This window comes from Halichoeres trimaculatus, unplaced genomic scaffold, assembly GCF_033239565.1.
Source record: "Halichoeres trimaculatus isolate MK-OKI-2021-1 unplaced genomic scaffold, fHalTri1.1 fHalTri1_scaffold_5, whole genome shotgun sequence".
NCBI classification, from domain to species: domain Eukaryota; kingdom Metazoa; phylum Chordata; class Actinopteri; order Labriformes; family Labridae; genus Halichoeres; species Halichoeres trimaculatus.
Window position 1 is genome coordinate 7,467,081 of NW_027437183.1, and position 27,817 is coordinate 7,494,897.

The window sequence follows — 27,817 nt, forward strand, 5'->3', positions numbered from 1 at the left end:
TTCTGTATCATTAACTCATGGTTTGAAAACAAAGTTAATAAGTGGTTTAAAAAAGCTTTAAAATGTTTTGTAGAACTGGAAAGTAACCAGTCTAGACAGTGAGATACTGGGAAACTGTATATGAGCTAGACTGGCCTGTTGCATACTTACAGTTTCCCAGAGAATCCAGGTATTTTTTGCATACTGCAGCTTTTGCTCTTTTTCATACAGTACATACTGAATTTGAGCAAAATCAGTATGTACCGTTAATGTAGTGTGCAGTTTTGGGAACAAACTAAGAGACATCTTACTTTTTTCCAGTTAGATGAGCTCCTGTTAAAAAATCAAATTGTGCTCTTCAGAAAAGGGGTCAAGTATTGGATTCACTGCAAAGATTTACTTCTAAAAAGATATTTAAAAAAAAAAAATAGATGAACTTCTCCTCAGTCTTCTTCCCTGACACCTCCCTCTCTTCATAGATTCAGGGATTAGAAATAAAAACAGCAATGATCAGACTCGTTGTTGATGGTCGTGTTTGTATGTGTGGGTCATAAAGAGGGGACTGACTGTTTTACAATCAAAGTGTAAAAGAAAAGTCACTCTGAACTTGTTCTCTTCAAAGACGTCATTTCAGGATTGCAGACGTGTGCGTGCGTGTGTGTGTGTGTGTGTGTGTGTGTGTGTGTGTGTGTGTGTGTGTGTTTACCTCACCTCTGAGTTCAGTCCAGGCTGATACGCAGAGTGAACCGTGGAGCATCTGGCTGAACGTGTTGTTCAACACAAAGAGGGTGGAGTGGAAGGGAATTAAAGGGTCAGTTCACCCAGTTTTAAAACCTTTTAACATTTCACTGACCTCTGGTTTGTTTTGGTTTTATGTTCAAAACTGTTTTGTCTATTGTTTGGTGGCAAGTTTTGGGGTTTTATTACGAAAGAAAAACTTAAATAATGGGGAACAACTGAATTATGAGCACAGACACATAAATATAAAAAAATGTATTTCAAAGAGGAACAACTTTCTTTTATTAGCTGAATCAAACTGTTTCAGGAAGTTCAAGATACAAAAATACATCGTCCTTAAGAGAATAAAAGACTGTCTGTTCCTCTTTCTGTATGTGGTGTTTCAGTCATGTTTGAACAAACTGGGAAAAAAATGATTCCCTTTTAAAAGGAAGGAGTGAAAGCTGCTAAGAGAGAGCTGTAGAGGTGACATTAGGAGTCTTTGTGTCTCTTCAGCCTACTGATACTTCTGGACGAAGGACAGGTACTCGTTGACGTCATCAGGAGAGCCGACCACGAAGGGAACCCGCTGGTGGAGCGACTCCGGCTGGACGTCCATTATCCTCTGGGTGCCGGTGGTGGCGAGGCCTCCCGCCTGCTCGATGAGGAAGGCGATGGGGTTACACTCGTACAGCAGACGCAGCTGTGAGGAGAAACAGTAAGAGAAAAGACGAAAAGAAACATGTAAACAAAAAAATAGATCATTGTGTTTTCAGACAGATCAAAGAGCAACATCTCATCTAAACTTCAGCTGTGATCTGATGCTTTTCAACTGTTGTAGAATCACTATAGAGAACCAAAAGAAAAGATATAAAATGTAAAGAATAAAAAGTCTAAGACTGTACATAACAGAGTGAGACGGCTGCCGAAAATGTTTAAGAAGGTGTTGAAGCGCACAGAAGGTAAGCATGGAACAAAAACCAAAGAGTAAAAGAGAAATAAAGAGGAATAAAAAGTTAAAAGAAACAAAAAGATAGAAAAACATGCAAGGGAAAGAAGCAAACAAACAAGACAGATCAAGAGATGGAAGCTAAAAAACAAGAGAAGGAAAACAAAAAGACAAGGGAACGAGGAAAGGGAGTAGGAAACAGCAGAAAAAAATCTACTGACCCAACGGCTTAAAGGATCAAAAGAAGGGTACAAAGGTCACAAAGAGGAAAGCAAGGAAGAAAAAATAAGACATGGGGGAAATGTGGACACAAAAACAAGAAAGGACAGGAAGAAGGGAACGAAAGAGGAAGAGAAAATGAATGCAACTGCAGAAATAGGGGAAGAGAAAAAGAAAAACATTTGGAGAAAGGATGAGGAAAAATGAAAAAAATATATCAAAGGACAAGAAGAAGGTCAGAGGAGAAGAAGAAGGAAATAAAAATCAGAAAACTAAAACAATTTAAGGAAAATCAGAGAGAAGGAAACAAAAAAGGGGTACCCGAAAGTGAGAGCAGAGAGATGAAATGTACAAGTGACACTTCTGTAACAGATGTTGGTTTGTCTTTAGTTTACTGATTTTATTTTTGGAGATGAAATAAAAATCTTTTTGTTTGAGAGTAAGTGGGTCACAGAGTCCAGCTGTCTGTGAAGAAAAGGTAAAGGTTTGTTGTTTATCTTTACAACCAGCTCTGAACAGTCTGAGCTTTATTTATCTCAGGAGCAGAAAAACACTCTCAGGTTACACAACTCTCAGACCCAACATACACTGTAAGTGTGTGTCACACTGTCACTAAGAGTGCGAGTGTGTAACCCAACGGGATTACACCCTCTTTTCCTGATCAATAAAGTCCATCTTTGTGAGATCTGAAAATTAAATGTCTCATATAAAAAACTGTTATTAAGACTGCAGACATGTCTCTCATGTCTGCAGTGAGACAACCCTTGTGGTTACCTTCCCCTTAGGGCTCTTCTCGTTGGCCGGGTACATGAAGATCCCTCCGTAGGCGATGGTGCGGTGAACATCTGACACCATGGAGCCCACATACCGAGCTCCGTAGGGGGCGCTGCCATCCTGCAGGAGACAAGTGACAGTTTCATTAAAGATGCATGAAATAAGTAATTCAAACAGCTTGTTTCTCACTCTGATCTCTGGAATAAGAGTCGCCACAACAACAAATCTTAGTGTCCTGTTTGTCAACAACAGAGAACTAATATGGTAGAAAAAAACTGTCAATCTCGTTTCATTTCTGGGATTTGCAAAACGATTGTATTCAATAAATCCAGATACAGTCCAAGCCCTGTGGTTGGTGTGGATCAATCCTGCACCAACCTGCTTTAAGGATAATAGATGGTTGTTTTTATCACACAGAGCAGTGTCAGGTTGACAGGTATGTTGTCTTTGGCTCTATCACTGCTGGAATTGGATGTTATGTAAAACTGTCTTAACTTTAGTTGGAAGAACTTCAAAAAGACTTAACTCTTCATTTGCATGAGGTGTGTTCAAAGCCTCCAGGTATTTCTCTAAACACAGCACAGACGGCTGCTGTTGAAGAATCCTCTCCTACATGACTATTAATAAACAGCACAGCTGTTCATGTTAAAGGTGATACTGTCACCAACTCCTGCCATGCAACACATTTGTTTATTGTTGCACTGAAAACCCAGATTAGAAGTTAGAACCAGCTTCACCACATTGCTTCTTAGGCTTCTGCTTCGTCATATGTTTCATTGTCCTCCACTGAGTCCAGAAGCTTTAAGGCTTGATGATTAAGACTACCACTAAGAGCATGTTCCTTTCGACTTATCCACTGAGCTGTCTGAAAGTTTTTTTAATAAAATAAAAGGTGAAGCTTTGTCCAAATCCACTGGTTGCAGCCTTCTGAGGACCTGGTCTTCGTAGTCTGCTGAGACTGCTAAGGCAGAGCAACACTGAGATGGTTTTTGGTCCATGAAGGATTCTCTGTTTACTTTCTGCTGGCGTCAAAGCACTGATCCCGTTGCCCAGCGCCACGGAAATACAACAACCACCAACAGCATTTTCAAAATAACTAAGCAAAGGATTATGGGATGTGTTGTTGGCTATATGTGGAGGAGCCCTTGAAATGGGACAGTCTGTAACAAATGTTGCCTTCGAAGGCTGCAGCCTCTGAACTTAAACACAGCTAGTGTCTTTTCAAAAGCAGCAGGAAGCAGGAAGACACTGTGGCACCTTAACTATGGTGGGCTGAAAGGGACAAACACAGTAGGCAATCATGTTGATCTGGGACTACATCATTAACTTCGACTTCTTTGATTGACAGCTCCGTTCTTTTGTTGAAAAGATATTATTCTTTGGTTCCTTTTGGTTTGTTTTCTTTTCCTTTCTAAAGTGAGTGTATTAGTTTGGTTCCTTTTCTTTTTTTCTTTACATGAAAATCACTTTGTTAACCCTGGTTTTCAAGGTGGTAAAAATGACATGAAAATCATATTTCCAATTTTTTATGTCAAATAGAAAACATTTTTTTCTGGCACGTTGTATACGTTGTATACGTTGTATACGTTGTATACGTTGTATACGTTGTATACGTTGTCATAACCAGACATGTTTTGTGTTTTCTTTGGTATTTTATTGTATTAATAGGTCAATGATTACATTTTAGGCTGTCTATTTGACAACTGACCGGGGTTGCTGCTGGAAATCAGCCGTAAAGGCTAAAGCTGCTAAAATTATTAAATGAAATATAATATAATATGAAAATAGTATAATAAGTATGATGATAACAATAATAATAATAAAATTAATATTAACAATAATAACAATAATAATAATAATAATAATAATAATAATAATAATAATAATAAATATAACATAATTTAATATTTTGTAAAATTAAAATATTGTATTTAAAATATATGATTTATATTTTTATGTATGTATATAAAATACAAAATTAAAATATTGTATTAAAGGGGACTGTCAATGTAACAACATAACATATAAACAAAAATAAACTAAACTAGCTCTGTTTAAAAAGGAAAAAGTGAATTATTTACCAGGACAGAAATTTAAATATCTGTTTCTGTTCAGGAGGAATTCAAGTAAAATTTAAAGGACATTTTAAAAGTCAGTTTTTGCAAAAATTCTTGTTACTGTTTTAGTGTTTATAACCTTGAAGCAATTGGCATTTCCTTTTATGTTAAAAGGTGTAATGAAAAGATGACTTATATTTTCTGAGCAAATCTCTGAGAGTGACATGAAGCATGTTTGATAAGTTTTCTTGTGTATTTTCAACAGGTCAGTCAGGAGTTGCAGCCACAGCAGATCTGCAGATTCAGAGAACGGGGTCTGTTTTTTGACCTGCAGCTGAGGAAAAACTCAAACAACAGACAGGTCAAAGTTCTCCTGCAGCAGTGACGCAACACGCCACAACAATCCTGCCAGAGAGAACGACATTCCTGTCTGCAAAACATGAAAACTACAGTGTATGAAAAGTCACACTCATTTAAAGAAAAGAGCTGTTTTCATTTCTTTCTTTTTTGTTATTATTCACTGATTTTTCATGTCTCTGTGTCCCGGAGCTGAACCGAGCGCCGTGAAGTGAGCTTCATGTTCAGACGAGCTCAACGTGATGCAGTCATGTGCTCGCTGAGTCACAGCCCAGTCATTATGAGGATGTGTGTGTGTGTGTGTGTGTGTGTTTGTGTGAGTGTCTGTGGAGTATTTCCCAAAACCAGACCCGCCTACGCTCCACAACTCTCACACACACACACACACTCTCTCACACACACACTCTCACACAGCACACTCAGCAGACCTCACTTCAGTCGTACAAAACTTCCTAATTTAGACAAAGAGAAACTGAAAAAGAGTGTGTGTGTGTGTGTGTGTGTGTGTGTGGGGGGAGTTTTAAAAGGAGATGTGGGGAAATTTAATTAGAAATTTTATAGATAGTTTTTTTAGACTGAGAGTCTGAATGATATAGAAGTCCTGATCAGGTGATGTTACCCTGCAGGAATATTTGTTTAAAGATTTGGTTTTTATTCAAGGACTCTGCAGGTAAATATTTGTGTCAGTGTGCGACAGGAATCAAGAGTCATTTGGCACAAAAAACCTTTACGTTTATTTGATTCTGTTTTTAGATATTGGGAATATTTGCAGCTTCTTGTTTCCAGACGTTGGTGGAAAGCAGACTCTTGTTTCTAACAGGTGATAAGTTTGTTATCTGAAAGCACACCAGCTGCTTTCACTCAGACCTGGAGCAGACAAAGGATTTCACCGGCGTTAACCTTCACTGCCGTCTTTAAAACAATGTTTGTACTCCATACCAGCCCTGTGTAACAAGTTTTCTGCCCTTTCACAACACATCACATGATGACAGTGAGCAGCAGTGTGGTTACCGCTGGTTTCTGCTGGGTCATGATGGTTAGCTGAGGTGCAGCTTGATGATAAGTGTTTGATTATTGCTCAGCCTTCTCACTGATCTCCAGGGTGTCTGAGATGCTTGATTTTTGGTGTTTAAAAGAATGTATTTATCATGATGTAAAAATGTGCTTCATGAACATTTAGAGTTGAAAAAAAAACACAGAGGTTCAGAACGCAGGATCAGAAATATTTGGTGCTAAAATGTTGTTTGCAGGTCAAAAAAGTCTGAATATGAAAAACAATCATGTTAAAATCTAGATCCTGATCCTGCCATACAAACATCCTGACATATGTTCCCCATATCGCCCCCTAATAGAGAACATTTTCCTTGGTCAGAAGCAGAGTTTGCTGATGTTAACACAGCTCATAACTCTGCAGAACTGACCACTGATCATCTGGTATCAAGAGACACCTGAGGGACAGGTGAGGTTTGACTTCATCAATCTGTAATGATGGAACAAGGATGTTTGACCACACTGAGTGACTGATTTTTACAGACATCACTAAAAGAAAAAGTTCAAAAATAGAGCATTCTTATGTTATTTTCACAGTTAATAAATATATCAGTAAGAGCTGCTGGCCCTCGGTCATTCCCACAGAATCAAATGTACCCCTCAGCAAAAAAAGTTTGGACACCCTGCCATAGAAAAACGACTTTCACTTATCTGCGTGGATGCCAAAGATGATGGAAACAGCCAAACTCTAGAAGGAGTCCTGTTTTATCCAGTTGTGAAGGATTTCTGGCAAAAACTATGAGATAGTGTTTCTAAAACACTGAAGAAGATTTTGTTTTACTGTGGAAATGTGTTGTCTGGGCTCCTTTTAAGTAATATACTGAGAAAAAAACAGTTCTTTGTAAGTCTTCTCATTATGGAAAAATTCTGTGTTCAATTATTTGGGGAAAAAATGTATCTTTTTAACAACTTTTTCATTGTTATTTTTTACAGGGAATTCAAACAATACATTGAATCAATTCACTATCCTAAAAAAGTAATTAAAACTATTACAGCTTCACTCTTGTGCTTGTTCAAATGTTGAAAATGTATGTAGTTGCTCAACTCTAAAATGTACATGGTGTTTCTATACTCTATCAATAAAGAATATACTAGTGAAAAGTAAAACATTAAAAAGTTAAATGTAAAGTTTTAAATGTAAAGTTTTGGTTTATGTGTGTTTGAAAAGTAATGTGAGTCCGACAGGTGAGAGCGGCACTGTGCGACGTCAAGGGTGAAAAACAGGAACTGCTCCGTAGACCAGACTGTCTCAATTCAGTATGGCCTTTGCAGTCTATGCAGGCTACCAAGGCCGGGTCCTCTGTCGGATGCAGACCTAAGTTTGCTGATCCTATCCCATGCATGTGTGAGTTTCTGAATAAAACACCTTTATAGATCACCTAACAAGAGCCTTGAAAAAGCTGTGAAACTGACAAACTCTTTTTAGGCCTCAAACACAACTATTCAGCAATATTCTTCATATTAATGGTCTTATTCACTTTTTTAAGAATAAAGAATATAAAATAACTCTTCATCTGATGAAATGAGAGATTTAACGGAGTTCCTATGTTTTGCATGTGTGACACAAAAAAAAATCTGAATGATACATCTCTATGTTTGCAAAGTCAACTGCAAACATCAAATTTAATGAGCGTCAATACACATAAACAAACTGAAAGATGTGATTTGAGCCCCTTTAAAGCCAACTCTGGTGTCTGAGCTTACAGAAAGTGTTTGCAGAGATGCACTGTCAGGATAGTTCTTCATAAAAGTGTTGAATTTCTAACACTTCACCGATGAGATGACACTGCTGACCAACTCTGCAGTCATGTTAGTGAGTGTGTCGGAGAAATGCTGAGTGTGTTTGTGGAGATCAGAGTTTCCAAATGACCAGCTGCTGTTTCCTGAGGAACACGATGTTTCCTGCAGTTTCAGCTGACGGAGCCGCCGCCCTTCGACCTGTCTCACTGAACGTCACGCTGACTGACCGCTCATCACATGACGCTCCGCCAGCTGATGCCTGTTTGTTTGAAGTGTTTTCACTCTGACCTTTGACTTTGATTCATTTTAGCATCTTACAGTGACAGTACAATGCAAAGTGTATCGACTTGTATCAAGAAAAAAAAGTTCATCTCACCTCAAAGTGGAGGAAAAACACACACAGCTCACAGTGTTTCTGTCAATCATCCTCTCAGCTTTAGCAAACATTAGTCCACCTTAAGTGTTGTTCTAAAACTAAATAAGTCAGAAAAGCTTTAAGGGGGAAAATCAGTCTGAAAAGAACAGCTTGTGAGAAGGAAAAGTTAAAAAGTGACAAAAAGTAAAAGAAAAAAGGAGAAGTGGATTTTCTCTACTTAAATAGACAATAACTGCACATTTTCCTCCACTTTCATCTTACAAACATGGAAACAGAAGAAGCTTTTGTGCTTCTCCAAGCCAAACTTCCCTGGAGGGCTCATCGGAGGATGCATTAATGAATTATGTAATATCTGAGGAAATACAGAAATACACATTTGAGAAAGAAGAACTCTAATCTTAGGAAATAAAAAAACACTTTGTCCTTGTGAGGATCAGCCTTGCAGAGCAAACACATCTTCAGCGTTCACATGATGTGTGTGAGAAGCTGCTGGAGTCTGACATCCGGCCTCAGGACTGAGTGTAAACGAAGCTGAGTGTCAGCTGAATGAGAGGATACATGACTCACTTCTGATGCACAGCTTCGTTTGAAGGTATCAAGATTCAAAACCACAAACACAAAGTAAAACCGATCAACGCCAAACCTTGAATTTGAAGTGATATTTGAAGTGTTGTGTGAACAGGGGGATTAGTCACTTGCACTCACCTCGGGGTACTTCTTATGTTTGAGGTACTCGTTGATGGAAGGGTGGAAGTACTTTGCGTATCCTTCGTTCAGACTGTAGATCTTCCCCTTTGGCTTGATCTTCACATTTCTCTCTATCAGTAAGAACTCGCCAATGGCCTGAGGAACACAAACAACAGGTTAATGTGGGGATTATCCTCAGTAGAGCTTGTAATATGACACCATTTACTTTAACCATTCGTAGATTTAACTTCTCACAGCTGTGTCTGAATCTGGGTGAAATAGAAAATTACAACCACATCCGAAGAATAAAACACAGAACATTTACAGCAGCAGATCTCTCTTCTTTGTCTGTTTGTTGCTATTATTTTATCTCTTTTTCATCCTCTTGGCATTTGGAGTGGATCACTACTTTGTATGGCTCATTTCCTGGTCATGGACACCAACCTGGTTTTGTCTTCAGTGATATTTTTACTATTTTGCTCCTGTGTTTGTCTTGAGATCCCACATGTAACCATTGATGCATAGTTTACACGTGAAATCAGCTGTTAGCAGCCTATAGCCTATCATTGCTAACTGGTGCAAGGCCAGATGTTTCCCCAAAAGGGAGGAGAAGGAGATGAGGACGACATGCTGGTTCTCAGGTGTGTGCTAAGAAGTGACGACATTGACCTGTCCTTGCAAAATTGCAAAATCATTAAAATACAACATTGAAAATCATTCTGGGGATATTCTACCACAAGAAAATGTCTGGTTCTTCACAAAAAAAAAAATTCTCAAGGTAAGATTAAAAAAAGTTATAAAGGTCGTATTCTGTGGAAGAGTCTGGGGAACATTCATAAAAACAGCACAACACTACAGTAATCTCAGGTTTTCACATGCATAGCAACAACAACCAGATTATATATGGTAACATGCAGTGAACCTACAAAGTATCCTATAATCAGCTTTTCCAAAGACATGCTCAAAGTGACCTTAAGGTGTTTTTCAACTAAAGGAACTTTCCTCATGAACTACATGCATTTCAACTCTTGGATCTTTGGTCTGAATTTAGTTCTGGTGCAATAAATGTATCATTACCAGGGCCTGCAAGCTGGATGTTTCTGATTGGTGGAGCACCTACAGTGTTGACTGACTTGGTTTGATAACTTCTAAACAATGGTCTTCTTTGAGCCTGATGGTGTGAATGTGTCTGTCAGCTCCTGGTGTTACAGTTTAAAAGCAACCCTGTAAACTGGAGACCTTCAGCTAAATATCAAATTTACAGCAACCATTAAAAAAAAAAAAAAAATCTATGTGAAAATCTCCTCTTCATGCAAGTACTGAAAATGATCTTAAACTGTTTGAGAAGGATGCATCATCAGGTGACGGTCATCAATCATTGGGCTCGTTTCATAAGCCACTCTGGTGTAAACTCTGGTGTATTCATGCTTTAAACGGCAGAAAGCCATCCACTGTTTTAGGCTTTCTGAAAATGACATTAGCGCTCATCTCCTTTAAGTGTCAACAAATCCATCTGTGGTGCAAAGCATGATCAAAACCAATAGATATGTATTTCTTAACGCATGTATCTGGAAGAACTCTGTGAATAAAACAACCTTTTTAGGACAGAATGAAAAATGTTAAAGTGTTGAAGTCACTTATTAATGTTGCTCCAGCAAAAAGAAATATTGATTTAGAAATTTCCTGACAGAAGTGTGGATTTTTTTCTCCCTTTTGCAGTAAAAGAGCTTTGTTTGTTTTCTGCAGGACACATAAAAGTATGAGTAAACTTCCTGCCAAATAAAATGTGTTTATGTGGCTTTACAGCCCCTTGGATCCTTTATTGCGCTGCAGAGGAGAGCAGCATGAAGGAATGATTGACAGGTTAAAATGTGTTGTCTTAAATTAAAGCAGCCATGGGACAATAAAAGCATATAACAGTGAAGGTGAGGCTATAAAGATGAGGAGAGGAAATACTGAGAAAACAACAGCGGGTGTCTTAATCTCACTCTGGAGATAAAAGCTGCAGACGCTGGGGTGAGTGTCTGATACTCACAGGGTCCAACATGAAGAAGTTAAGGCCGGCGCCGGTGCTGAGGGCGACCAGGGTGGCACTGCCGTACAGAGCGTAACCTGCGCACACAATGTTGTTTCCAGGCTGCAGGGCGTCTGCGTTTGTGGGCTCGCCCTCTGTGACCTGAGAGACGGAGAGTGAGAAATACTTAACACATCCATGGAGGAAAGTCAGTCGCAAAAATCGCTGTTACGCACAACAGAGTAACAATATTAAAGCTAAATTATGACATAAAAACTCGAGAAAAATACAACTAAAAGTAATATTGAAAAAATGGGAACAGTTTGGAAAATACAAAGCACAGGGAATTGGAAGTAAATATACAACGGTAAAGCTTGAGGCCTGTTAATGGATGTTGCATACGTTATTGCACAGTACAGTATGAACATGTTGGTGTAAAATCAGACTGCATAACACTGTTACTGTGAAACAGTAACAACTACAATGTGTTTATCTCTGACTGCAATGAAACATTTGTGTATGTTGTCTTCTCCCTTGGTGGTGACGACATAAATTTGATGTGTTTTTCACTGTAGCATGTGAGAAGTTGGAAGTAACTGTTAAGAATGACACAGCTGAAATTCTTCACAGCCTGTGAGGCCAATAAAACCGGCTGTAACCTTTGAAGGATTGAATAACTCCTTCTGTGTGCAGAAACCTGGATTGCCTTAACAACAGTGCCCCCCTGTGTCCAAAGAGTGTCAATGCAGTTCGAAAATGTACATCACCTCAATTAATGTCCTTAAATCTAACAAGAAGAACAAATTAAAATCTTATATTATCAGGTTTTTATAAGAAATATCTAAGACTTGTAGAATTTAGACAGAAATAAGTCAAACATGTATCAGTATGATCGTATAAGAACAGTCAGGAGAGATGTTTCCACATTCATGTGTATTTGTATCTTTCCAGAATGCCACTACCAATATGGCTGCCAAATTGACACTTTACCCAACTGGTCAGTGTAGCATAGAATAGAATAGAATAGAATAGAATAGAAAATACTTTATTTATCCCCGAGGGGAAATTCAGGAGTCACCGCAACATTTAAGAAAACAAAGGTAAGAAAGAGTATAGAAAGTGCAAAAATGTCCATAAGAAATTAGATGACGACATCCCGTCCACCACTCGTCCACCACTCTACAGCCCAGCCAGTCTCCACCTCCACAGGGTCCAGGACTGAGCCTCCCCAGCAGTCTGTTCAGTCTCTGTCTCCTGGATCCTGTCTGCTCACAGCAGGCGAAGCTCCTCCGATGTGTCGCGGCGTCTGATGTCTGCTCCGTCAGCCACGTCCGTGAACAGCATGATGCCGCTGGATTAGCACAGCTAGCTCATCCATCCCCCGGAGCGAGATCCCATGTTCCCAACAACGATGGATGGAAGGACAGGTCCACGTCGTCACCTCCCAGCTCACATCCGAGAACCAGCACGTCGTCCTCACCTCCTCCTCCTCAGCTCGAGGGAAATCATCAAGCCCTACACTAGTTAGCATTGACATGCTACAGGCTGCTAACAGCTAATTTCGCATGTAAACAATGCAGCCATGGTTACATGTAGGATCTCCAGACAAACACAGGAGAAAAGTAGTAAAAAATACCGCCGAAGCCACAAAAAGTTTGGTGTCCGTGACCAACAATGAACCATACAAAGTGATGATCCACTCCAGACACAAAGACGACGAAAAAGAGACGAAAAAAACACAAGAAACGGACAAAGACGAGAGAGCTGCTGCAACAGGCAGCTACCCGGGTAGCGCCTAGCAACCGTTTCGCATCTAGGTATATGTGACTGTTTTCTGAATAGATTAAGTATTTTCAGACATCCTTTCTCCTCCCGAATTAAAACAAATGCCTGCATATGATATTTGAATAATTTTGCGACAAATGCAGTGACCTTTTACCTTCTGTTGTGCCATTTTAAAAACAACCTTTTCCCGATGCATGGTTTTTCATCAATTTTACACCTTTTTTGGTGACTACTAATGTTGTGTATCTGTATGTATTAGACTCACCCTTTTGTAGATTGCAAATATTGTTCCGATTGAAGCCAAGCAGTCGATGTTACTGGAGCCGTCCAGAGGGTCAAAACACACCACGTACTTCCCCTGTGAACAAATAAAATTCAGAAGAAGACAATTTTAAGAATGAAGGAGGACATGATGGTAGCTCGTATGCTAAGCTTGTGTTAAATTAATCTCTTTCATGGGGGAACGGATTGACTATGGAGGAGAGATGCCAACCAGGAAACCAGCAGTGCTCATGCAGATCTTGAATTTCTTACTTCATCTGCAGCCTCCTTCAAATACCAACTAATGATCAAAGCTGGGCTCCACAAAAGAATAACTTAACAGACAGTTTTAAAGGCTGCTCCAAGGTGTTTTTGTTGGATGTTAATCTGATATCACTTCAATGAACTTCTTTCTGATTCAGGTTGAATAATTTATGTTTCCTCTAATTGAAAGCGTCTGATCATAATGTAATATTCATTCAGCAGATAAAGGCAGACAGTGTGGTCACACGTGACAGCAGCACATCAGAGGAGTAACAGAGGAGAAGGTCCCTCGGCTGAAGTTATAGACTCTGTTTAAAGGCGTTCTCTGTTGACCCCAAACAACATTCACAGCCATTTATTGGTTACTCTTTTTGAGCCTCTTTTACACTTAGGACCTTCAATATTCAGCACTTTTACCCCCTTGCTTTCAGGAAGAATTAAAAAAAGTGACATCAGATGTCACAAAAACAAAGAATGTAGAGGGAGTCTCAGGAAATCTCCAGGGTGATATATAACTGTGAAATAATCTAATCAAAACTTAAAATGTGTATGCTGTCTAGAGTTATTTCCTTACAGTATTTTTGAACTTGTTAACTGTCACTTTGGTGGCACCAAGGTGAAACAAGGTGTAACCAGTGCAAAGTATTTTTTTCCTCTTTATAAAGTAAACACTATCCATTAGATGCAGTGTTTTCTTCTTTACTGTATGTGAAATACTTACTCTCTTGTCTTTAGGCGTGATGATAAGCTCTTTGTTCTCCTCAGACACCATGCAGCAGGTGCTGTAGGAGGCCTGCATCATGTTGATAACCAAATCGTTAGACAACACGTCCAGCTTCTTCACATCATCTCCTGTCACGTTCACTGAGCCGGCCATACCCTGCCTGTGTGGAGCAAACAATCATCAGACAGAGTTCAGTCTCACATGTATTAAAATGTTTGGAAACAAGTTAAAATTCAAATACTACAAAAAAGCAACAACAAAAAAAGTCATTTAGCATCGCTGAAAAACAACAGACTAACCAAAACTTTAAAGAGTAAAAGGTACTAAAAGGAAACTATGATACACAACATATGACAATAATTATCACACAATGTGGTGAAACAGTAATGCTGTCGCCCAAACGGAGGGTCAACGACATTAGCATTCAAAAACCATGCTAAATATTCATGAATTGAGGCAGAGTTTATTCATAACGGTGAGCTGCCCTAGGGTAAGGGCAGTCACCGGCCTGTTAACTGATCTTCCTGGTGTGAACGATTCCCGATTCTGATTGGTCAAAACCGGTGATGACGGTTATAAACGTTCACTAATATCAGCAACGCAGAAGCAAAAGCACACAGACTGATCACACCATGTCAAATCAATCCGCGGAAAGGAGAGAAAGGAGTCCACAGACCGTTAGGTTAGCTTGGTTAGCGTCTGATAGCATCTAGGTTTACAATGCTACAAAAACTGAAGGTTACCGGTCGCTGCAAAAAAACAAACAAAAGAAAACATTAACGACGGTCATTCCAGCAAGTTGTGACATTTCGATTATTTATAAAGTTTTGTAGGACAAAGCTAGGAAAAAAGCTGACTGGGTCACAACATACAGATAGAACCCATCGCCATGGAGCGCGAAATGCTGTATAGTCAGTGGACCTATTTTCTCTAAAACTGTATTCATAAATCATTAAAATATATATATATATATATATATATATATATATATATATATATATATATATATATATATATATATATTTATTTATTTATTTATTTATTGCCTATATGTCTGAGGGAGTTTTATTTCCCTTACCTACTTGCTAAACGCACATTATCCCCTAGTAGTTTGAAACTTAGTTTTAAAATTTGTAGTTAATAACTGACAAGTCACCTGCATAGAAAAGAAGACAAGAGGAGGAAAACACAACATAAACTCAAGTGAAAAGCTTAAAAGATCAGACAAAGTGAAGGAAACAGACATGGAGCAAACACAAAATCTTTTGCCATTAGCTTGGGGTAATATGGCTGAGCAGCTGGTTATGTGGGATAGAACCACCAGCTCACTATACAAAGTCCTTCACTCAGCTTTGCACAAGCAGTCACACATAAAAGGCCATTCACACAGCTTAGCTCTAATTATCTTCATTTAGTGTCACACAGTGCTGATTTGTGGGGTTACACAACCTCATTGTGTTTGAAGTTCACTGAATAACGACTCATTCAGTGGAAGCTGGCTTCGTTTCAGCTGCTCTCGTTCATGCTGTGGGAGACCTTCAGGGAAGCTCTGTGTAGTGTTTACATAATGTACAGTATGTTCAAAATAATTACAGGGTTGTAACTCTACTGTAGATATCTTCAGCTGTCAGTATACCTTGCAGTTAAAATTAGCACAACCTTTAACATCTACAGCAGAAGATACAACATGCACGTCAAAGTAGTATTAATATGAAACATAAAACATGTCAGGGATTCCCAAACAGCACAAAGAGTGAGATCGTTTTGGTATTTGCACTTTAACTGAAGTGAAAGATTTTGCTTCCAGTGTGAACTCGCCTACCAAAGAACTGTTTATCTGTTTTATTTCACTGTTTTATCTTTTGATAGAAAAGACAATGCACAATCTTTTCAAGTGCTGAAATGCACCGCAATCAAATACAGCTGCATGACTTTTTGACTGCAATGCACAATCAATCATATCAGCACCTTCAGCTGTAGATATTTTTAAAGTCTAAGTTCACACTGTATCTCAAATCTTGGTCTGCTTTTTGTTTTGTAATCTCTCCTCTGAGGGAGGGAGGTAAAATGTCAAACAACCACTGTTAGCAGGGACTCTGTGACTACTGTTCTGCAGCTGATCTTGACCTCTGACCTTTCTATGGAGGTATGCAAACAGCAAAAGTCTAGTAAAGGTCAGTAAGGTGCCATCACATCTGTATTAAAGGAAATTTGCACATTAGCTCATTCTTAACTTAAAATTTCTACCATTTGAAATGAGGCATAAACTTAGGCTAGTGGTGCAGAAGTCAGTGTTTCCATTGTACTCACAGGTGGGCCAGGCCGGCCTTCCTCACAGCAGAGGAGATGGCTTTGATGGCGGTCAGAATAGCGTTGATGAGCTGGGTCAGCTCACCGGTCGCCCCCTTGGCCTGGCGACCGGTCTCGATGACAAACCGGGTCAGGGTCCATACATCTGTATCAAACGCCGACTGATCCGACATGCTGGGTCCTGGTCCTTCTTCTGTCCCAGAGAGGCGAAGGGCAGGCTGCAAGTGAGCGACCTCATTACCAGCCAAGTCCTTTTCATACCCAGAGCCATGACGGCAAGCCAGGAGATCTATTTGTGTGTGCAGCCGAGTGGAAGTGTGTGTGTATGTGTGTGTATTTGATGGGTGAGGGGGTGTCATGTGTCTGCTGGAGAGACAGAGACTGGCACACATTAGTCCTGCATAAGAAAAGCAGCGTTATTCATCCAGTGGAAAGGTTTTCAACATGTGTGATGGCTGTGACTCAAAACCCTTGGCAACATGAAAGCTCTTCAAACTCTCAGTTTTTACCACATTTTTTTGCATATGAGCCCGAAACTGTTCTGGAGATGGGAAAATAGAAGAGCAACCTCCAATTTTGTGTGGTTATCAAATAAGATTGCTAAAAAATCATTTGAATTCTTAAAACCTGAACACATTGCAGAAAATCTTGAGATTTTTACATCATATTAAGCCCCAGCAAAGCACAAACATTTCATCCTGGGTCAGATCTTATAAGTGCTACAGTTCATAGTCTCCCTACACATAACACTTTCACAGTTTTAAATGATACATTTTTTTATATTAATCTTGGAGTGATGGATATCGTATATTTAACAAAACATGTACAGACGTAGACACAGTTGCTCGGTTTGATCCCAACAGCAGCACAACTGAGCTTTAAATGTCACTCAGGCTGTGTAAGGTTCCACTGACCTTTATCTCAAAGGTTAACTCCCTGGATTAAGTATCCCTTTACTTTTGTAAGCAGCTTCTCTTCCAACATTTCAATTTCTTTAATGTCATGAATTCACTTTTAAGTGTTTTATTCAAACGTAACATAATATGTTTAAACTAACTCACAAATGTTGAGTTATTTCTCGTTTTTCATTTTCAATGCTGCCAATGTATGCATAGGTTCAGCAATGAGAACCTCTTTTTTTACAATAATATAAACATTAAAACATTATGGGGAGAAACTGAGTGAGGTAATTTCCCTCCTATGAGTTTGGAGTTGGAGATATGAAACCAGGTGTCATCTCAAAGAGGTAACAAGCTGCAATCTAAGCTTGTATATGCCTCATACCAGCATATACATATTACATAGAATAGAAAAAATACTTCATTTATCCTCAAGGGGAAATTCAAGAGTCACAGCAACAATCAAGAAAAAAAAAAGCTAGAAAGTGCAAAAAGCTCCATAAGAAAATAGATGCTGACAGCTTGTCCATCATTCTCCAGTTCAGCCAGCCTCCACCTCCACAGGGTCCAAGGTCTGAGCTTCTTCAGCAGTCTGTTCAGTCTCTGTCTCCTGGATCCTGTCTGTTCACAGCAGGTGAAGTTCTTTCAATGTGGTGTTAGTGTCTGGTGTTAGCTCTGTTAACCATGTCTGTGAATAGCATGATGCTACTCTGCCTTCTGGTATTCCCTCTGTTACTGGGTTAGCACAGCTAGCTCGTCCATCTTATTGGAGATAGCTCTTACGTTCCCAAAAACGATGGATGGAAGGACAGGTCAATGTCATCACTTCCGAACTCACACCTGTGAACCAGCACGTCATCCTCACCTTGTGGGAAGACATCAGGCCTTGCACCAGTTAGCATCAACATGCTAAAGATCGCTAACAGATGATTTCAAACAATGCAGCCCGGGTTACATGTACATCTCGTGCAATTTGACACAACATGTATTAAATAATGTACATTTAGACAAAAATAATGTTTGTTAAAAAAGAGGGTGCTGTCTGAGGCCCCAAATCCACCTGATTTTGCTTGTCTTTCAAGGCCAGTAGGAAGTAGGAAAAAAAACTGGATGTGACTCTGAATTTATTTGATGTGTTGAATAACCCTTCGTTAAAGCTCTTGCCAAATTTCATGGCAGTGCTAGTTGAGAAATACCTGTGTAAAAATTCAGTCAATGTTTTAAAGATACCATTTTTAGTCTTAAATTGTGAAAAAAATCAATATCTAGAAAAATTTTTCAAAGACTTTTATACAAACTGACACATGTAAAAGGCGGCAGGTTTCTCGATATATATTCAAACTTCCTGTCTTATATCTGTAACTCACTTCTAATTAGACACACTCTTTAAACTTGTAGCACATTTCAAAAGATGAAAACTTCGACATCGTCATCTTGAAACAACTTCCTTTTATTGATTGTCTTCATTTTTTAATAGTTCACAGTGTAAAAGGCTTCAGGTTTGGTTGCATAGAGTTTGTATTTGGTCCTTCACACATACTAAATATATGTTCATTCTAATTAAGGCACAACTGGAGGTAAACAGACAGGAACAGTCTTCAGGTTTTACGTGTTTAAGTGCATTTGTTTGTGTATTTGGCACGTTTGGACTTTTTTAAAGGAATGTGTGCGTTTCAGTGTGTAAATGAGCTTATCAGTCACAGTTCTCATGTTCCCATTGAACCGTCATCTTTCTATGATCCTTCAGCTTTCTACAAAGAGAACTTGAACGTTTTGCTTTAAAACCTTGTAACTCCAACTTTGATCGGTAACCTGATGTTCAGGTTCATTTCAAACTCAACAAGACACGATCATAAATACATCAACATCAACTTCCTCATTTCCAGTAAGAACATGTGAGTGTAGTTTGGAGGTACAAGGTTTGTCTTTCCATGGCGGTGAGGATGGTTGTGAGTGGGCGTCAGTGTGGCTTCACTTCTTGGCGTGTTTTTTGCAGATGGCAATGTACTCCAGCACATCCTCAGAGGAGCCCATAGCAACAGGCGCCCGCTGATGGATGCTGTCAGGCTGGATGTCCAGGATGGCCTCGTAGCCCGTGGATGCCATGCCACCCGCCTGCTCGATGATATAGGCCATGGGGTTGCCTTCATACAACAGTCGCAGCTTTAAAGAGGAGAGACAGAGTTTAGATTCCCGAGAGCAAATACGCTTATAGTTCAAGCCCCTGCCTTTGGTCAACAAACCCTGCAGGACGTAAAGGGGTAAGAGCTGCAAAGAGCTTGTTTTTTTATTCTCAAAGCAAATGTCAGGTTAGATTATGAATGTTGAAATGGGTTTTATCACTGCTGCAGAAAATTCCAAAAGAAAAAGAAAAGTGCAATAACATGATTTTACTCTTAAAAACCACAGTTGTAGTTTGTATTTGTGGTGTAGTTCACTGCATTATGAGAACACTCCTGTCCATCTCTTCTTATTGGCATTACAAGTCAGTTGCTTTCTACTTTTTTCAAAGAGTGACAACATGTTGGCTGAGTCTTGTAATAGTGTGCGGGTGTGGAGGGTGAAGAAACTACATTGTGACACTGGAGCGAGTGTTGGCCTCGCAGTTTAGGTCACTTTAGGCACCCTGCTGATGTTTGGAGGCTATGGTCGTCTTCACAGCGATCACTGGCTGGATTCCAGGCCTTCACTCTTTGCTAAATGTCTCCCTACACTCTCTATACCCAACATTTACTGTGTCTCTTCAGCTTTCCTGTTTAATTACAGCACAAATGCCCCAAAAAACAAAAAAAAATCTCCTGAAAATGTCTTGACATTCACAACAAAACCTAGATACATTAAAGACCTGACAATAAAATGATGGGAGGAAAGGTTATGCATATTTTTGGTTTACTTTTAGATTACTATGAATCATCCCTTGAGAGAAAAACGTGATAAATGTTATTTTCCAGCTTTAAAATGTGAATATGATCTGGTTTATATCCTCTTTCAGACAATTGCAAGAAGTCATGTGAGGCTTTTGGAGACAATGCTCCACATTTTCAAACTGCAGATCCAAGCAGACCAGTTACTTTCTTTGCATCTGATTAAAATGCACAAATGGCCTCGGGATGATAACTGTCCTGATACTACATATCAGCTGTTTAACTGAGTCAGTCCTGTGCATGAACCACAGGAGGCAGAACCAAAACAGTTGCACAGGAGTCTCCTGTCTGTTTACAACACCATTCAGTGAGCTTAAAGTCTGAGGTAGATGACCAGTTTGACTTGAAGTGTGAGGACTCACCTTTCCTTTGGGGCTCTTTGTATTTCCAGGGTATAAAAAGATGCCTCCATACATCAGCGTCCTGTGGACATCTGCCACCATGGAGCCAATGTACCGGGCGTTGTAGGGCTCAGTGCCATCCTATGGTCATTCAAAACAGCACATGAGAACAGTTTTGTCTCTTTTCCCTCTAATATTTAAATACTGGCTTCACATGTCCTGACAGGAGTGTTACCTTAGGGAACTTCTTCTTCTCCAGGTACTCTGTGACAGCAGGCTCAAAGTATTTTGCATAACCTTCATTCAAGCTGTAGATCTTTCCTTTCTTCTTGATCTTCACGTCACGATCGACCAGGATGAATTCACCGATTGCCTGATGAGCAAAGAGCAAAAATAGATGCCAATAAGTTCTGTACAAAACTTATTTGATTCAAAATTAATTTGAAAGATGTGTAAGATAACGTTAAACTGATCTTTGGAAGGAGATTGTGATGTTATACTCACAGGATCGAGCATGAAGCAGTTGACTCCATTGCCCGTGGAGAGAACCATCATGGTGGCGCTGCCGTACAGAGCGTAACCAGCTGCTACGAGGTTCCTGCCGGGCTGCAGAGCGTCCTTCTCACAGGGCTCATCATCTGTGTTCTGAGGAGAAATGGTATAAACTAATCATGAACACATTCTACATGCTACAAAACCCTCATCACCAAGGGCAACTTACTTTAATAAAACTGTTATATGGAGTTCTTTTTTATATCTGTAATATTTGTGGTATGAGTTACTCAAAAATAAAGGATAACAACCTTGAAAAACTAATCAAAAAGTAGTTTCTTAGGCTTAAAATTAGCAATTAAGGATCGCGGAATAGCAACATTTATCCTGTGTCTTCACCTTCTTGTAGATGGAAAAGATGGTACCGATGGAGACGAGACAGTCGATGTTGGATGAGCCGTCCAAAGGATCGAAGCACACAATGTATTTCCCCTGAAGGAAGAAGGAAGAGTTACAGAAACAAACGATGACGCAATTTCTTTTGACATGCCCTGAAGACTTTTCTAGTAAACAAACTTGTTATGATAATCACGTTACTCTGCATTTCCTTCTTTGCCGATCAAGAATAGGCTGACTGCTTTCATGACCTGCACTCAGTCAGTTCTTCCTGGTTACTGACCTTCTTCCTCTGAAGATTTTGCACATAACTTCCTGCAAACTGTTGTTGCAGGAATGTGTAACGTGTAGCCCGCTGAGCGTTTGAATCCTTGTGGGTGTGTTCGACAAATGCACAAGTGCCTATTCAAAAAATATTCATTGTTGCTCCCAGGTGTTAAAAGTTCAAGAGTCAAACTCTAACTGTATTCACGGTGCAGGGATCAGAGAAAAAAGTTATATCATCCAATAACTCTCAGAAGAAGTGAAACCAGTCCCTTTTTATTGACTGAACCAGTTTTGCAGGGAAAGATCCCATGATGAGAAAATCCCAAAACAAGACATTTAAATGAACCCAGGGGGAACTGGATGGTCCTGTTTTAGTGTGCCAACAGCTCATACCACAGATAAGATCCTGAATCAATGAATGACAGTTTCAACACTCAAATCTCTAACGTTTGGCTCACATATTTTCTTTAACTTACCCTCATATCTGGCTCGATAATGATGGCCTTTTCATTCTCCTCAGACACCAGCACACAGGAGGAAAAAGACGATTTGATCATGTTGATGACCAGATCATTGGACAGAATGTCCAGCTTCTTCACCTGGTCACCTGTCACATTGGTACTGCCGGCAATGCCATAGCTGATGAGAAAAAAAAAGATAAAGAGCTGTAAGAGTTACAGTAAAGAATGAAGATAAAGATCAGTTGAAAAAAATAATTCTCCAGGTTAGATGAAGAAAAAACTGCAACTGATGCATGACACTGCATTTTTAGACAGCAGACTGATTGAGCAAAGTATTTCTTAAACCCTGAAGTGAATCAGAGCATGTGTCAATAGCCACAAAAAGATTGGTTCAGGTAAAAGATTTATACTCAGGTAGATTTCGAAAGCATATGTCTATTTTTTTTCCAATACATACTGTATATGAGTCTGCTAAACCTTAAGAAACAAGACAGCATCATGCATCAATCTTTGTTTTTCTTTACTTTAGTCCAAACCATAAGCTAAATGGTTTGGAGACTTTTATGGAACTTGGATTTTTACTGTAAGTTAGATTTAAGGTATCAGGGTCGAAACTGCACATAATTACTCATTTTTTCCGAAATGTTACTCTGAAAATAACTTGCATTAACAGTAAATGATACGAGAAAGTGGGCGTGCTAGCTCCAGGTACGCGTCCTCTGATTGGCGCATCAGGAACTCCTGCACAGTTTGTGCCAACGTGGATGACAGAAACTGAAGCATCATTTGATGCTGATTGAGAACACTGACTCTTAATCTGCTCATGCATTAGTACAAATAGTTCACAAAGTGTCCAACTCAGTGTACTCACAGGTGGGCGATGCCTGCTTTACGCACAGCGCAGGAGATGGCTTTAACCGCCGTGCAGAGCGAGTTCAGCAGCGTTGTCAGCTCCCCGGTTCCCTTCGCCTTCCTTCCCTCCTCTACAACGAACCGGGTGATGGTGACCACGTTGGTGTCGAAGGCTGCTCGATCGGACATGTTGGTGGATGGTTTCCTGCAGCCTGTGAGTAGAAGAATGGAGGAAACGCTGCAGGACTTAAATGCTCTGCAACGCGGAACTCCGAGGAGGGAGTGTAAACACAAGGGCCAATCCAGAGCTGCAGGAGAGGAGTGGCCCCGCTGGAAACACGAGCCGCTTTGTACAAACTGACCTGGGGTAGTGATGAAATGATACTTGTACCAATACAGGGATGTGAGCTGAAATAATAGACTCTGTGCATGCCTGTCTGAGAAGTGAGGTTGCGCAAAACCGGTCATGCACTTTACAGAAGGCCTGAAAACAATAGCAGTTTCATCATTCTGACTCCTGATAGTGGTAACACCTATTCTTCCTAAACTGTACAATTTTGGAGGGTTTTTGGTCCAAGACTTCTATCTGTCTTATAGATCTATCTGCCTTTTCCACAAGTACCCCTTCAGGGATGTTTTAACACGCCCTTGACTAGTGTTCACATGCACTTACCTACACCCCACCAACCACCTGTTGGGTAAACTGAAACCAAAATCTTGAGTCTTTCCAGAGAGGTGGAGGCAGCAGAACTTTACCAGTTTTCTTAAGGTGTGTTAAAAAATACATCAATGACACAGCCTAAAGCTTCTGTCAGGAACTTTAGTTTTATATGGGGCCCTCTGTGGACAAATCTGCTTTCTCTTGTACACATTTTAGTCCTGCTTGCTCCTGAAAATATCTCATCTTGCCTTTTTTAAACTCTAATAAATCACTGACTGTGGAAAAAATTGGAGCAGAATGAATCATCTGTCGCCCATACAGCGATTTCTTACATTAAACCACAATTGAGGCAGTGACAAATAAGGGTTGGTATCAAAAATATGATTTAAACTTTTTTACAACATGTTTGATGTTTATTTGAATGTGTAATTTGCATTTCTGTTGGTGTCATAGCATTTTATGACATTTCTACCATTCTTAACCAAATATAAAATAATCTGTCAATTAATGTCATTAATTGTCAAAAGGTGTAACCACAAAAGCATGACAAGTATTAAATAATTCACCTTCCTAGAAGTTATACAAGTGTACTGATGAAAGAATAAGTTTGTTATAAAATATCATCTCAAAGTATATTTAAAATATTTCATCTCTAAACTTGATAAAATGGGTTTTGTTGTACTGCCCAAGACAATAGGCCCCACATAATTTTTTTCTTTATAAATTTAGGTCAGCTGGATTAAAATCATTTGGATTGTATTTTTACAGTTCTGTTCAGAGTTTCTTTTTTGCTTAGCATCAGATTTTTAGGAGAAAAATCGGGAACACCAATTGATATTTACCAGTTACACCAAGTGACCATGTCTTTCATCCAACTATATGAAGTAAATCACTTTTTATGCCAACAATCATTTTTATTTTGATTGTTTAATATAGACTAATTCATTCAAAGTAGCTTTAAGGTCAGGCAATATTTTATCCGTGCACACATTTATTTATCAGTCTTTCTTTTTGGTACATTTTTTTCTTAGCTAGGCTTCAGGGTGTAAGTACCAGATATGACCAGTGAATTTGGTTTGGTCTGGTGTTTTATGTTGATGAGATATTTGCCATAGCCTCAAACAAGCCTATAACTTGCAGATGCAGTAACAAAAAAAGCAGTCATTCACTTTAAATGGATTGTTCCAAATAGGTCAGATGAACACTCCGCTTTACTTATTTATAAAATTATTTGATGAAAATTCTATTGTTTCAGGTTTCAGTAATGACACATAAAGCTTAGACATAAGCATGCTTTTTAGACCTGTTTGTTGAATGAAATTACACGCAAACAAAAACAGGTATGCAATACTCTACCATCAGGAAAGTGTAATCTAAGTTTTTGGTAATAGCTTTGAGAAAATTAACTGAGTAACAAAATTATTAACCTTACTTTGAAAATATTTGTGTTTTATAAACGTAAAGGGGATAAATGAAGGCTACTGGTTTGGCTACTTTTTTCTTTCTTTCTCTCTCTCTCTCTTTTTTTTTTTTTTTTTTAACAGCCTGTCAGTCACAATTATATAGAACTTGGTCTACCGTTAAAGTATAAATTTTTAGGTGCCCTGAATTTGCCCTGCAGTCGTTTAGTCATAAACAGGATCTACCTCTATCTATAACATTTGACTGAGCTCTCAGCTAACAGTTTTGTTTTCCTGTCAAAGTAAATGGCCACAAGATGGCGGCCTTGCCCGTTTAAATTTGTGGGACGCCCTCGTTCCAAACATTGTTTTGAAAATTGTTAAGGAGTCATGTTTTATAATTAAACCACCACATAACCCATCGAATAAGTAAATATTTATGTCATATGGAGAGTAAAACGCCCTTTAAAATACTGAAATCTGGCTATGCTTAATTTTGTCAGCCGTTGAAAATTAGTCCCCCGAAACGAAGATAGTTCTTTGTCGCAGAACAATTAAAACAACTCAAATATTAATGCGCCAATATAAAAGTTCTATTTTGGAGAACGTTACAAGGACTACATTCTTCCGCGGAAGGTGAACATCTGTAAGAATGAGTTTCTAACGTCCCAAATCAACAGAAACAGGATTTATCAAGCAACCGTTTGTATATAATATGAGCACATTTCACTTAGCTATTCTAGAAAAGACTCTAGAAAAGACTTAGACTCAGGAGTCCGAGTCTTCCGACGAACTTAACATTAACCGATATCGGTTTAAGAGTAACCTTACGGATCAACTATCACTTTAATCGTTTTTTAATCCAACTTCGAGACTCCTCTTGGCTACAAAGTGAGCAGCGCTGCTGTTCTGCCCTCTGGAGTTCACAGACAGCACAAAAGTAGGTCGACCTTTCAGCAGGTAAGCTCACTGCACCTGTAGGCTACTCACCGACTGACCTTCATATTAGCACTGAGAGCTTGTTTGGGACCTACTGCGCATGTCCGCTGGTTAACAACTTGCTGCTGAGGCGGACAAGTACAAAGAGGCTGAACGTGTTGCAGACGGGACGTGCCGTGTGCTACAGGGGCGAAAGTAGAGTTTGGCGTTGAATTACCACCTTATTCGGACCATTTATCCTCCAAGAATTTCACCCCAGCGATTACTAATTGATTACACCAGGGGAAGAAGTTGCATTAAAGTGCAAACACAGCTTTGGAGGCACTTGGCGTCTGGTAAGTTCAGCGCTGTACACTGTCTTGAAACTTGTCAGAAAATGCAAGATATGCGATTTGTCGTCTTTCTCAAGTTTTTCAAGCTGGATTTGTCTGAATGTTTGCATGCATGACCACTACCTTGTATGTGCCTTTGGGTTTAACGCGCATCTGATGCGTGTTCTGGGTCAGGTGGTGCTGCAGAGACACAGACCAGACAATCCCATGAAGCGCTGCTGGTTAAGCAGGATTATGTTTAAAGTCATATGGCGTTTTGTATCTTCTTGGATTGTGTTAATCGGCTGTGTTTTCTGTCCCTCGACCTAATACTGCTTGTTCACGCTAGACAGGTGTCACGGAAAGGTGGAAGTGACTCACATGCTTCATGCTGAACTTTGATCTCCAAGTGCTGGGAAATGGCGAAGGAAAAGTCTGTTAATTCATCAGGATTTAACCTGTGAGCTAATAGTTGTTGCTGAAAATGATTTTGCTTTAAAAACACTGAGCTACTTCTTTTGTGATCTATTGTATGACCTCAACTGACTCATCTTTGCTATGGATTTACCAGCTTACACTGCTTTCAACCACAGTCAAGAACACCTTTTTAACCACCTAAAAGAAAAATATCTTTCCCTTTCCCATACTTGGTTTTATTAGCAGCAGAAAATACAAACCCATGTCCAACTTCTAACAAATGTGGCTAAACAACTTTTAACCCAATCTCAAACTACCTCTTCTTCTGATTTTGCATGCCACTACGTATTGTAATGTTTGTGGTTAAATCAGAAGGTGAAAGCTCTGCTAAAGCTTGTCATTGTAGGAACAGCATAAAGGGGATAGACTTGGAAGGTGGTCTTCTATTGTATTTGCTAGAGAGCAGGGATCAAATAGAGGGCCCTTCATCCTCTGCTGGGCTCAGAAGCTTTTCTACTTTTCTTTAAAAGATAAAGTGCTGAGTCGATACGTCAAGAGGAAGAATATGAGCTCTGTGACTGAGGTTTAATGAAATTCTTTGGCTTCCAGTGTGGCACTTTTGGCATATATACCTGAAACCATTTTTCTACACTTTGGTATAAAAAGAATACTTTTCATCAAGGAGACCTAACAAAGCATTCCTCAAACATTTTTAATCAGTCAAAACTCAAAATGTCATGTAGACACATTTCTAGAGCCGTAAAAGTCATGAAGCATAAAAAAATGTTCGTTACTTTAAGCTCAGTTGTATGTCATGTGTTTCAGATGTAATCCATTGTTTTAAGCCATGTAGCTAAGTCAAAACAGCCTGATTCTTTACACTTAACTGCACTAAACACTTGTACAAAGACTTAGTCACATGAGGGCAAAGTATTAAAATCACCTCTCAGGAAAACATATGCAGCACTATCAATAAGCTGGTCAAAAATAAACTATTATAGTGGACACGAAACCCTCCTCAACCAAAGTTTACCTCATAATCTATCCTTAAATGTAGAATTTCTTGGTTTGGCTGGAGTTTTTTCTCTGTTTGTCCTTGACAGTTTAGCCAACAGGTTGTGTTTTGGAAACTGCAGCCAGCAGCTTGGGCCTGTTTATGTGCTGCCACCATGAACTGTACATGACATACGGGAC

General features: G+C 39.3%; 3 protein-coding genes across 5 annotated transcripts in view; 1 reads left to right on the forward strand and 2 right to left on the reverse strand.

Annotated features, from left to right (window-relative positions):
* Positions 1-1,168: 1,168 nt before the first annotated feature.
* fbp2 (fructose-1,6-bisphosphatase 2) lies at positions 1,169-16,448 on the reverse strand. The gene is made up of 7 exons (XM_074670584.1): positions 16,264-16,448; positions 13,951-14,113; positions 12,970-13,062; positions 10,941-11,081; positions 8,924-9,061; positions 2,639-2,758; positions 1,169-1,399 (listed from the first exon to the last, which is right to left on the reverse strand). Exons 1-7 carry the CDS (start codon positions 16,434-16,436, stop codon positions 1,214-1,216), a joined length of 1,014 nt encoding a protein of 337 aa, XP_074526685.1. The 5' UTR covers positions 16,437-16,448; the 3' UTR covers positions 1,169-1,213.
* A 2,163-nt stretch (positions 16,449-18,611) lies between these two features.
* LOC141790131 (fructose-1,6-bisphosphatase 1-like) lies at positions 18,612-26,009 on the reverse strand. 3 transcript variants are annotated; one of them, XM_074669793.1, is made up of 8 exons: positions 25,947-26,009; positions 22,915-23,107; positions 22,059-22,221; positions 21,319-21,411; positions 20,932-21,072; positions 20,663-20,800; positions 20,449-20,568; positions 18,612-19,325 (listed from the first exon to the last, which is right to left on the reverse strand). In XM_074669793.1, the coding sequence occupies exons 2-8, from the start codon at positions 23,082-23,084 to the stop codon at positions 19,134-19,136; spliced, it is 1,017 nt and encodes a 338-aa protein (XP_074525894.1). In that variant the 5' UTR covers positions 23,085-23,107; positions 25,947-26,009; the 3' UTR covers positions 18,612-19,133. The 3 variants fall into 3 exon arrangements, with proteins under 3 accessions (XP_074525894.1, XP_074525895.1, XP_074525893.1); XM_074669794.1 differs by having other exon boundaries at positions 25,955-26,003; XM_074669792.1 differs by lacking the exon at positions 25,947-26,009 and having other exon boundaries at positions 22,915-23,215.
* Positions 25,976-27,817, forward strand: part of kank1a (KN motif and ankyrin repeat domains 1a) — a 78,925-nt gene continuing 77,083 nt past the window's right edge. Inside the window, exon 1 of the mRNA XM_074669790.1 lies at positions 25,976-26,230. The gene's annotated coding sequence lies outside the window, so the exon portion shown is untranslated. The remainder of the gene's footprint in view (positions 26,231-27,817) is intronic.

Bases quoted from the DNA above. Each gene is read 5' to 3' on its own strand.
- fbp2 (XM_074670584.1), bottom strand. From the start codon at position 16,436: ATGTCGGATCAGTCGGCGTTTGATACAGATGTATGGACCCTGACCCGG. The intron at 9,062-10,940 runs GTGAGTATCAGA...TGTGTTCCTCAG, and splicing joins ACTTCTTCATGTTGGACCCT to GCCATTGGCGAGTTCTTACT. The intron at 2,759-8,923 runs GTGAGTGCAAGT...TGTCTCCTGCAG, and splicing joins AACATAAGAAGTACCCCGAG to GATGGCAGCGCCCCCTACGG.
- LOC141790131 (XM_074669793.1), bottom strand. From the start codon at position 23,084: ATGTCCGATCGAGCAGCCTTCGACACCAACGTGGTCACCATCACCCGG. The intron at 20,801-20,931 runs GTGAGTATAACA...TTTGCTCATCAG, and splicing joins ACTGCTTCATGCTCGATCCT to GCAATCGGTGAATTCATCCT. The intron at 20,569-20,662 runs GTAACACTCCTG...GAATGACCATAG, and splicing joins AGAAGAAGAAGTTCCCTAAG to GATGGCACTGAGCCCTACAA.